A 12,141-nucleotide genomic window follows, 5' to 3' on the forward strand; every position below is an offset into this window, starting at 1 on the left:
GATTGCAAGACGATGCACTCTAAGCCAAAAATGGAAAAAACGAGAGTAACTGCCGGTTTTAGTCCTAAAGACCAACTGTTACTCCCCAAAAAGACCAACTAGAACAGATGGCTGACATGGCTCAAGTTGGGGGAGTAAGCGTTTAGGGTTAGGTTGGAAGGGAGCAACAGAAGGACGAACGGCAACAGTTTCTCTCGGCGCGCAACCGCTGCTCTCCTGCAGGACGCACCCTGTATCGGTCGATGCATGGGCCACGATTTCTTGCGGGCTGGCATAAGGAAACTAGTTTTTGTAAACTGAACAGAGGATACACACGCTAATAGGGACATTTGGCTTGTACGTAAACTTTTTAATGCTCCCGTGTTACCGGAACACTGTTTTAGAAAGGTTTACCTCCACGTACATAACGATACCTTTACGTTTGAATAAACCATGAAATGTTGATGATAACGGCATTTAAATTATATTTGATTTATATAAGATTGTATAACCGCTGCAGAAATATCTCGAGGGGTTTTTAGCGTAGAATACCGGGTTATCCGACGATGGTGTCGCCATCTTGTGACGCTTCGTGCAACCTTAGTCGTGGACACGTTTGTTTTCGCCTAGTGTTTTAGAGGAAAAAAATTATTGAAAAGGTAACTCATTCGTAATAATGCCGCGGCAAGGCATTTACACCAGAAGTGGAACGCACGATGTTTCTGAAATAACAATTTTTTGCTTGCCTGCTCATCTTGTTCCCGCTAGATGGCGTCACCCTATCCAGCCTGTCGGGGTATTTATGTCAAGGCTTCTCACGTTTTTACCGCTTCGGTATTCTAATTCTAGGTCACTCTAGTGACTCTAGCCGCTGAAACAAAGTGATCGCAATTACCGCTCGCACTACGGCTTTTTTTCACTCGGCGGCTGGAGCCTCGGCAAAGCGGGTATCGCGAGTAGCCGCGAACGAATGTGGATTTTCGAGATAGGGCCGTAAACGTAAAGCCAATCCGGAGAGTAGTTCACGTTCCGTAAAGGCCCGCGTATGCGCAAATTCGTTCCGGCAACTCGTAACACGGTAACGTGAAGCTAAAAGCCCACAATACAAGCTAAAATGGCCCAATAAAAGGCATGGTTGCACTAGAACGCCAGCACCTGAAGCTGTTGTCGTCGCAAGTCAAATGGCGTGTTTGCGTATAACATTTGGCATAAATATATAGCCTGAGAGTGTGGCAATAAAATGCGAAGCTTCGCGAGACTCCGTGTATACTTCGCGACAAACAAGCGGTTGAGAGAAGTACACAATTGATAGACTTTACATTTGCGGTTTTATGCTGACAACGAGACTGACAGCGAGCTAACGCCGCTGCCTCCCCTACCCCCTCATCTCTACCTTGTCACTGGCTGATTTTGGCGGGAGGACAGTTATCGCAATCGGGTCCGGTAGTTTGAATTTGTGTTTAATCTCAGAGCAAACGGACGTTATCAGCTCGGGCGGTGTTGTCTTTTCAAAGGGGAGGCGACTCTTCCGCAAAAAATAATGTTATTAATATTGATATTAATAATAACAATGATAATAAAGAAGAAGAAAACACACCTCCGGGCAAAAAAGAAAAAAAGAAAAAACTGGCCTTTTAGCTAGCGCAAAGGGAGCACGGCAAAGCCTGTGTTTTCGCGAGAGACTCATTGCCTTGACGTTTTCAGATGTGTACATTGTTACCTTCTATTCTCTTTCGAACATCAAACGCGCAACGACCCGTCGGTATCTACATAACCCCGTTTCCTTTCAGACGGCGCCGTAGCGTTTGGTGGCGCAGTGGTTAGCGTGCGCGCATGGTGATTAAGTGGTCGCGAGTTCGAATCCTGTGTGTTTGTTGCAAATTTTCTGAAATTTCTTTCTGAACGAGATGTCTGTGTATCATTTGTACATCCAAACAAATATGTGTATAAACCTCAATGTGCTCTAGAAGTCAATCAAAAGCGAATTTTTTTTTCGGCCCAAGAAGAAACTAAGGAGTAACGGGAAGGAGCATCCGTTGCTCCCTTGAGGAGCATCAGGAAGGAGTAACAGTTCGTCCTCAAGGAGAGCAACGGTTCCTCCCCTTGCCGTTGCTCCTTTTAGGAGAGTAATGGGAGTGGCAAAGCACTTGCTCCCTCAAAGGAGGAACCCATATACCCCCGTTGCTCTCTTTTGGCTTAGAGTGTGCTTACTGAACCATGACACCTGGCTGCGCATTTGTTGGTGTGGAGCTGCTGATATGAGATTATATCACGTACAAGTATTTTGAACAACTTATATCCGAGTTTCAGCACATAACGAACGACGCGGCCCTTTGGCTGACTTGTTCATATTGACGCATTATAGCTTGTTAGCAACCAAAATAATGCAACGTTTTTTTACACAGAATGATAGATGACGTCTTTGCCTTCAATCAGACAGATTTTTCAAAAATTAAAAATGGTCTTCTTGAGAAAACTATTTTGAAAGTTCGGCGTTTTTGGTAAATCACTTACGTTTCAGCCCAGTTATCGAGTAAAATGGAGCGCGATAAAACCACGAAAATTATTTTAAAAGAGAGCGAAAGTAAGAAAGTTCATATGTACCGATTTTTATTATTCTCACTTTAACTTGTTTGCAGCAACACATTCCTCAAACACAGGTATTTTGTGCGATTTGCCAAGTTTGTAATTTTTTTCTTCAAAAGTACTTCGACAAGCAAAGAAAACAATAGACTCATAAGATTGTATTTCACTTGTTCTTTGAGGGGAATAAATATTGCGACCAAGAAGTTCACCGTTTTTTCGCTAGGTGCGCTCAAAATTCAGAAATAGCGGAATTGGCGGAAAAGTGTTCTTTGTGGCCAAAATTTATATATTTTTTTCAGGCGAACAAATTTTGTTTTTCGCAAAAATAACTTCGAAGGCATTGTTCTGGGTGTAATGCCTAGACCTACAGCAAGTTTATCAAAATCGGGAATGGTGACCGGGACCTCGTTTTCCGATCCTACCTGGACACACCCTGTACTACACACTTCATACTTTAATCCACTCTGACTCACATAAAATAACATTGCTATAGTACTCCATATCATATCGCACCTTAATCCAGCGTTTTTGTAATAATCTACACCTTAATCCGCCTAAATACACCTTTTTGTATTAATTTACATCTTAATCCGCACCCCAATCAATCTTAATCCATCATCTCTATACCCCTTCACACTTTAATTCACCTTAATCTGCTCTGACTCACTTCAAATACGATTGATGTAGTACTCCATATCGTATCGCACCTTAATCCACATTTTCTGTATTAATCTACACCTTAATCCGTGCCCCAATCCACCTTAATCCATCATCTCTATAGCTCTTCACACTTTAATCAACCTTAATCCACTGTGACTCACTTTAAATAACATTGTTATAGTACTCCATATGATATCGAACCTTAATCCAGCATTTATTGTAACAATCTGCACCCTAATCCGCTTAAATCCACCTTTTTGTATTATTCTCCATCTTAATCCGCACCCCAATCAAACTTAATCCATCATCTCTATACCCCTTACCACTTTAATTCACCTTAATCCGCCCTGACTCACTTCAAATACCATTGATGTAGTACTCCATATCGTATCGCACCTTAATCCACATTTTCTGTATTAATCTACACCTTAATCCGTGCCTCAATCCACCTTAATCCATCATCTCTATAGCTCCTCACACTTTAATTCACCTTAATCCACTGTGACTCACTTTAAATAACATTGCTATAGTAGTTCATATCATATCGCACCTTAATCCAGCGTTTTTGTAATAATCTACACCTTAATCCGCCTAAATACACCATTTTGTATTAATCTACATCTTAATCCGCACCCCTATCAACCTTAATCCATCATCTCTATACTCCTTCACACTTTAATCCACCTTAATCCGCTCTGACTCACTTCAAATACCATTGATGTAGTACTCCATATCGTATCGCACCTTAATCCACCTTTTCTGTATTAATCTACACGTTAATCCGTGCCCCAATCAAACTTAATCCATCATATCCATACCCCTTCACACTTTAATCCACCTTAATCCGCTCTGACTCACTTCAAATACCATTGATGTAGTACTCCGTATCGTATCGCACTTTAATCCAGCTTATTTGTAATATTCCACGCCTAATCCGCCTTAATCCACCTTTTTGTATTAATCTACACCTTAATCTGTACACCAATCCACCTTAATCCATCGTCGCTATACCCCTTCAAACTTTAATCCACTTTGACTTACTTCAAATAACATTGATATTGTACTCCATATCGTATCGCACGTTAATCGACCTTTTCTGTATTAATCTACGCCTTAATCCGTTCCCAATCCACATTAATCCATCATCTCTTTACCCCTTCACACTTTAATCCACCTTAATCTACTCTGACTCACATTAAATAACATTTCTATAGTATTCCATATCGTTCTTACATTAATCCAGCTTTTTTGTAGTAATCTAGACCTTAATCCGCCTTAATCCAGCTTTTCTATTAATCTACACCTTAATCCGCACCTCCAATCCACCTTAATCCATTATCTCTATACCTCTTCACACTTTAATCCGCCTTAAGACACTCTGTTACACTTCAAATAACATTTGGGGTGTATGTCATGCTGCTTAACACCTTAATTCACCTTAATCCATTCGCTTTATACAACTTTACGCATTAATCCGTGCATTGATCCACCTTAGGCCACTGTGGTTCACTTCAAATAAATTTGATGTACTACCTCATACTGCTCCATACCTTAATCCACCTTGATCCATCCTCTCTATACCACTCTACGCATCATTCTGCACCTTAATCTTCCTTAAGCCCCGGCGATTCACTCCAATTGTCATTGATGAACTTCTCCACACTGCCCCACACCTTAATCCTCCTTAATCCACTTTGTCTCTATGTTCACATCGAGACAAAGTGACAAACAGATGTTTTGCCATTGCAATACCAACGCGAACCGTTTTCAATCGTTTTACAGTTCCACCTTCGCACATTTCAATGCAGTTTGCGCTCTCTTGGAAACTGTTGAACCAGAACTCCCTGGAATGTGGCTTCACCGCGTGGTCTCACAAGATGGCGCTGTAACTCAAAAACGGCATAACGACCAAGTTTCGTTTCTGCGCATGTTATTCAAAGTTAGCCCTCTCTAATCGATGTTACTTGAAACTTCTTGAAATTCGGCTGATATATTTAGATATAGTGTTTTTAAAACACCACCCATTCAGTTACGGTGGTGTACTGCAGTGAAGCTCCAGAAAAAGCTGAAGGGGCAATGTCCAAAATTTCTGGGTATGATGTCCAACGAGACGAAATGTCCACTATTGGACATTCAGTCTCGTTGGACATTCAGGCCGCAAGCGGAAGTGAAGGTGAGGAGGAGTGATGTGACGGTGAGGAGGAGGGAGGGTATAGCATAGTATATCGGAGGTGAGTGGAGGCGAGGTGCCGGTTGGAGACGCGCAGGTGGTTACGCGGATACGAAATTCCTTCAGTGCTATACCATGCCGATGCCCGTTTTTTGAGTGAATGCCAAGTTGCGCTAAGTATCTTCAATACCATGTCCATCTTCACCTAGCTTAAGACCACTTTGCATCTCATCGCTGAGGCTTCCCCTCAGCTCCGCCGTAATGCATTGACCTTTACGATGTTAAGTCAGTTGAAGCCACGCATGATTTTTTTTTTAGGGGCGAAGCTCCTTAAGGCGGCACCCGTTCGTCCCTCGTAGTCGTCGTCGTCGTAGTAGTAGTAGTAGTAGTAGTAGTCGTAGTCCGTAACAAGTCTTACGCTTTGACCTCCAAGGTGGTGCCGGTGGGAGATTTTTCCTGTGCGTTGTTGAACAATAAAAAATTCGCAGCGTGCGCGTTAACTAAAAGCCGAATTCTTCTGTCTCTCATTCCCCATTAGCAGCCATTGGCATGTTCCAGTAGGAAACGTTAGGAGAAGTAGAAGTGTAAGTGTTAGCTGAAAGCCGACTTCTTCTGTCTCTCATTCCCATTAGCAGCCATTGTTTACCTCCAAGGTAGTGCCTGGTGAGATTTCTCCTGTGCGTGATTAAACAATAAAAATTTTGTTCAAAACGCCGTTGATTGATGAAATAAACCAACGAAAGACGCCAGATGTTTTGTAAAAGCAAAACGAAAGAACGCCAGATGTTTCTAAAGCAGAAAGAAAAGACGCCAGCTGCTTAACGAAAGACGCCAGATTTTTCTAAAGCAATGGTTTTCTAAACAATGAAAATTCACAGCGTACATGTAAAATTAAAGTGAGCTGCAAGTCGTCATAACTCATCGAACCTTTAGTATAAATGCGCCCGATCTCACGTCGGTGATGATGAACTGGGCAGAATTCACGGAAGATTCACGGTTTACCGATGAACCTCCGCAGCTTTTTTGTTATCGTGCAACCGTCTCTTTATATATGATGTTTATTTCTCCGTTTCCTTTGTTCTGGGCGGCGCGATCGCTGGAATGCTGTCCGCAGGATAGGTTGGGCCTCCAAACTCAGTTTTGTGCAGCACCGCTCGCGATCATAACCATGGTTCTATTTTATAGTTAGATTACGATTCGGTTATATGTTAAAATTTTATATCTTGTTTCAATCCCGCTAATTAACGATCAGTTGGAGAGTGTATCCTACGATCACCCTTACTGCGGGAGCGGGCTCATTTTGGTGATTTCTAATGTGGTGTTCGACCAGGGGCGATCAAATGGCGAACCTGTTACCACCGTGCAAAATCGAATTACGTTTTTATGGTATTATCACGACGTGCAGTCAGCGCTAGCCAGCCGACCTTCTGGACTTGCTGGTTGCGCTTTGTCTTGTACAGACCACAAAGCTGGTCGAATGGAATGACGACGACGCTATGCATGGCCCGCGAAAGAACGAGGCACGTACTTACCCATAAGTAGACTGAGGGAGTAGCCGAACACCGCTTGGCACCACACCAGGCCCCGCGATGTGATTACCTCCACGGTGCCGTTCAAAAAGCCGCCGTCTATCCACGTGGCTGCACACAAGAAACACAATAAATTGCGGTGATCTTGGCACCTTTCAACAATGTTTACCTCGAAACAGAACGAGAGAAAGAAAACCTTTCCACTGAAAGGCAAAACACTTCACTGGTGCTCCTGTGCCATCAAATTTCGAGGCTATAACAAGCCTGTTGTGGGTTCCCTCTGTATGCAAGGACACTACACACGAAGGGTCGGACACAGCAAACGTTTAGAATGCATTTTAATTCACTTCCAAAGTGTACCTAAATGCCCATTCTCCCGTTCGAGACCCATCGCTAGCGCACCAACACTGACGTAGCTCTATAGGAGGGGCAACGAAAGTTGTAGTGACGTCACACCAGATCTGCTGTAGTGACGTGAGTGACCTCCAGACCTCCGCCACCTTTGCAACGTACGTACCGGCAGCGTCCTTCTGGTACCGGCAAAGCATCGGTTGCTGCATCACTCGCCGAGTTTCGATCGCTTCCTGGTTAAGAGCGTCAAAGCCTTGTGTGGTCACGTGACCAAGCCCCCTGCACTGCTACATCACTGCCCAACCTCGGCGCCCAGAAACCGAAACCGAAAGTTGTCCACATAAAAGGCGACACTAAATTATTTAGCGAGAACACATGAATCTTGGTGCGTGTATCATGCCTCTTGGAGCTATAGGAAACACTTACAGCAAAGAACGCGGAAGCCACAGATTTGGTGGCACCACTCTTTTAAACTTCATTGAATACTGCGCGATTGATTGATTGATTGATTGATTGATTGATTGATTGATTGATTGATTGATTGATTGATTGATTGATTGATTGATTGATTGAGTGTAACGTCTGTTAGCAACTCTGGGGCTGTGAGAGACGCCGTAGTTGGTCCCTGGCAGTGTTGTCGGTAACGCGTTACAAGTAACGGCGTTACCGGTAACGCATTAATTTTTTCAGTAACTTAGTAACGTACTCGTTACTATTTCGGAACTGTAACGGGTAACGTACTTTCGTTACTATTTTTCGGTAACGTGAGGTCTCACGTTACTCGTTACTTTTCATTCCAATTATCCTCGCAGCCTTAGACAAAATTAGTTCGTCTTGTCGATGCGCCTTTCTCAGAACTCGCCCCGACGTTATTTTGTCCCTCTCTCATCATTCATACTCGCTACAGTTATTTTGTCGCTGCGGCAGACTGCTGTCGGTCCGCCAATCGTTGACAAAGTGACCCCGCACGGGGTCCTTTTTTGCGCGGGGGAAATTGGAATGGGGAGCAAACTGCCGAAATTTGCTATAGCTTCGGCTACCTTGCTATCGAGTTTCAGTTGTCGTTGATTGGCTATGGAGTTTCAAGTTGTTGATTATCGATGACGTGAAGTGAAATGCAGTCCTCGTATCCGTCAAAAGTGAGTTCTCGAGATTTCCTCGGCTTACGGACATCAAGGCTAGGTGTGATCTCCAACACAACGGAGGATGACTTCTTCGGAAATGCCTTTTCGACATCATCGCCGTGTGAAGATGAGAGACTGTCTCAGTACCGTTGGTGCCGCATGGCATTGCGTTGAGCGGGTTCAAGGAAAACTTTCCGCGCATTCACCAGCTCTTCCTGACAGTGATTACACGAGTACCATATAGCGCATCCGTCGAGCTCCTATTCAGCATAGGTGCGGACGTATTCGCTAAGAAGCGAGTCAAGCTGTCCGGTGACAGCTTGGAAATGCAGCTGTTGGTTACATTCAGCACTTGGTAATTACATTAGGAAGTTGTCCCTGCAATACTCTAGCACTGTTCATAAATTCAGTATTCAAAATTAGTTTTGCTTCTTGCTGTCTGCAACTGCGACTACGTTTCTAGTTATTGAATTCGTGCGAGCGAGGCTAACGCTAAACACCTTCACATAAACAAACGCCATATTCGTGGTAATAATACAAGTTAAGTTAAATTAAAAAAAAAAGAATATTCATGCGCGCATACTTTTCCCTAGATGTATTCCATTTAAGCATTTCTTTACTGCTAAAAAATATGCGCATTCATTTTGTAAGTAAACGCGCGCCGTTGTAATTACTGCAAATTTCCTCAGTGACGTTTTATTTGCGGAGAACGTTGACGATGAAATCGATCACTTTTATTTTGTTGTCCCTTTGCGAAAAAATGACTTCCCCATGTGCCGCAGAGTCAGAAGCCGTCACATTAACTATACAGGCAACTTTAGGCAGTACTGCCAAGGTACAGCGCATTTGTGCAAATTACTCTCGTTAAAATTAAATCAGTACTTCGAGTAAAATTGTTGTTTCGGCTAGAACTTTTATGGGAAATATAAATACGAGCTTTATAAAGTTGCTATTGTACGTTCCTGCTGCGAAGACGTACTGATTAAGATTTCTGACTATGGAGTAACGGCACAAGTAACGTCCGTTACTTTTTTTCAGTAACGGTAACGGTAACGCGTTACCTTTTGTTATGTGTAACGTAGGGCGGTAACGCGTTCCTTTTTCTTTAGTGTAACGAGTAACGTATTTAGTTACTTTTTTTCGGTAACGCGTACAACACCGGCCCTGGCTCAAATGTCATTTTGACCACCTGGCGAGCTCACCTAAATGTGTTATGCGCACGATCGAAATGCGGCTTCCTGTATACTGTTTGGTTGCACTGTACTGAGAGGGCATGAGCTTCTAAAACCATAGTCTAGTTTTTTTCCTTTTTCTTTTTCAACGCACATGGTTGTGATTGAGGGAGGCTCCTTTTGCGATGTGTGTACGCGCAACAGAAATCAACTGTAGAATTAATTTTACTCAACAAAGTACTCGGTATACAAGCCGAGCTGTACCGGAGATTCATAGTTGAGTTCACAACGGCAATATTCTGGCTTTTTCGTTGCTCCACCCAGTCCGCGCAAAAGCGAAGACGCGTGAATTCGTGGACGCGCTATTCAAGCTCCACACGGACACAGAGCAATTACCGAATGCTCGTGCGCTGCGAATCGTTTACACGGTTAGTTATCCTATATGTATACATTCAACAACCGGTGTATAAACAGCGGGGCGTGGTCCGTCCACATTGGTGTATAATTGCAACGTGTGCCCAGCTGAACGATTTAATAAGAAAAGGCGCCCGCTAGATTTGCGAAGTTATACTCGTTCGCGAAGGAAGAGAGCAGGTGTCAATAATAAGCGGGCCCTTGGAAGTTTATGAACATGCCAACTGGAGATCTTTGCTTAACCTCCCTCTCTTTCCTTTGCCTTTCTCTCTTCCTTCTTGAACGATTACGAAAATATAACATTTCCAGGAGCAGTGTGCAGCTTTGCGCATATTTCGGGAAGCTCAAGCTCAGTATGCTGAATTGTGCCGTGGTGCTGCACTAAGCGTCTGATTCACATGCAGCTGAGCACCCAGGAATTTCGTTAATTCGTTAATTATTCTGAGGCCGGAAAAAAAGAGAAATAAAGAAAGTGCGCGCGCTAAAGAAATAAACTAAAGAAAATGTGGCAGACTCTACTGTAAAATATACGAGGAGCGCGAACTGTGGCGCAGAGAGAAATACAACACAAGCGCTCTTCTCTGAGTCCTCAGGGCGCTTATTGTGTTGTGTTCTTTGTGTCTTTGTCTACACTTCGCGCTTCTCGTATATTATGGATCCACGCCAACTCGTCCAGTTTTCTGCTTCGTTGACTAAAACAGTAGTAGACGTCTACGTAATGCGGAGCATTTCGGGAACCTTTGCCGCACGAGAAGCTCACGTGAGGAGATCGTGCGGCAAAGGTTCACGAAATGCTCCGCATTACGTAGACGTTGTCCGTCTCACTTTTTGGCGGTGTTACATAAATACTTTGTCTGGTATCGGCCCGCTACACTAAGACACTATCTGCAAGATCAGCACGCCTACCAAGCTAGGCGGATCCTGAGGTTCAGTAGTGTAGCCAGATCTTTTTTTATTGGGGGGGGAGGGGGGTGTTCAACTATATTTTATGTATGCCCGTCCGTGCGTGTGTATGTATGCCTTTATATACACACATGCAAAATTGAAAAATTCTGGGGGGAGAGGGGGTTGAACCCCCCCCCCCTCCTGGCTGCGCCAGTGCTCGGGGTTGTGACGTATGTTTCTCTGTGCACGGCATGAATGAAAGAACAGAATTTTGAGGGCTCGTTTCATTCTTTGACCTTCCTTGGCTTCATTATCTGCTGGTTTTCCATAATATTTTGTGCACTGAAGATATTCAGCTACCGTCGTTTTTCTTTTGTTTCTACGCAGTTGCGCAGAGAACGGTGTCAGCAACTAGCGCATCTGTAGAGGTAGTTTAGTGGACGTGACTGTTCCCCTCTTTCTGTGTAAAGTAGCCAATCGTACGCTTGCTGTACCTTCATTGTCTCTTCCACTCTCTATTTGTCAGTAGAGCAAAACCTAACATGTCATTGGTTCTTACCTACGATTGTGAAGGTGCTGATGACCAGCCCTAAGCTGCGGCCCCCATTCATGAGCAGTCGGCTGTCGGAGGCGCCGGCGACCTCCTTGGCTTGCTGCCTCTTTTTTCGGGCACCCAGCAGGCCGACCATAAAAATGACCACGTACAGCGCCACCATAGTGGCCAGGCCGGCCACGTTGAGCTCCCCCATGCCAGCTGCGATGAAAACCGCGAAAGTCTGATTACCCGTCAGAAACGGTTTGCACAACGGCGAGGAACAATGCCCTTACAGAATTGTAAACGATCGTCATCGGTGGTAAACCCATGTAGTACGTTGTAGGTTAGTCCTGTCGAGCTGGAGTTTCCGATATCACGCATGGAAAATGACGAACCATCCGCTGCATTACAAAAACTACGCACTGCACTAGTCATGCGGAACAGGGACGTAGCCGAGTAATGACATGGTATCGAATTCAACAGCATGTCATTAATGATACTCAAGCAATACAAATACGTGGGTGCATGCGTAAACGAAGGAAATACCAACTCAAACACCCACCAATGTAATCTGAGGATGTAGGTGAAGTGAGACATTGAATACTTTGGTGCTGAAAAAAAAAAAAAAAAGGCGGTGCGAAGACTTTGGACATGACTCTTTGTTTCACCACTAAAGTTCACAACTGCAATTTTGTACCTGAAATGAGAGATATTATGGGGGTTGAAAGCTAAGCAA

General features: G+C 43.9%; 1 protein-coding gene across 1 annotated transcript in view; it reads right to left on the minus strand.

Annotated features, from left to right (window-relative positions):
• The window catches only part of LOC119397952 (high-affinity choline transporter 1-like), a 36,984-nt gene extending 25,355 nt beyond the window's left edge, over positions 1–11,629 (minus strand). The window contains exons 1-2 of the mRNA XM_049416445.1: positions 11,430–11,629; positions 6,928–7,035 (exon numbers count right to left, since the gene is read on the minus strand). Of these exons, the coding sequence (XP_049272402.1) occupies positions 6,928–7,035; positions 11,430–11,619 (298 nt within the window). The 5' untranslated portion in view covers positions 11,620–11,629. The remainder of the gene's footprint in view (positions 1–6,927; positions 7,036–11,429) is intronic.
• Between the last annotated feature and the right edge of the window lie 512 nt (positions 11,630–12,141).

Source organism: Rhipicephalus sanguineus, chromosome 1 (genome assembly GCF_013339695.2).
Source record: "Rhipicephalus sanguineus isolate Rsan-2018 chromosome 1, BIME_Rsan_1.4, whole genome shotgun sequence".
Taxonomy (NCBI): Eukaryota; Metazoa; Arthropoda; class Arachnida; order Ixodida; family Ixodidae; genus Rhipicephalus; species Rhipicephalus sanguineus.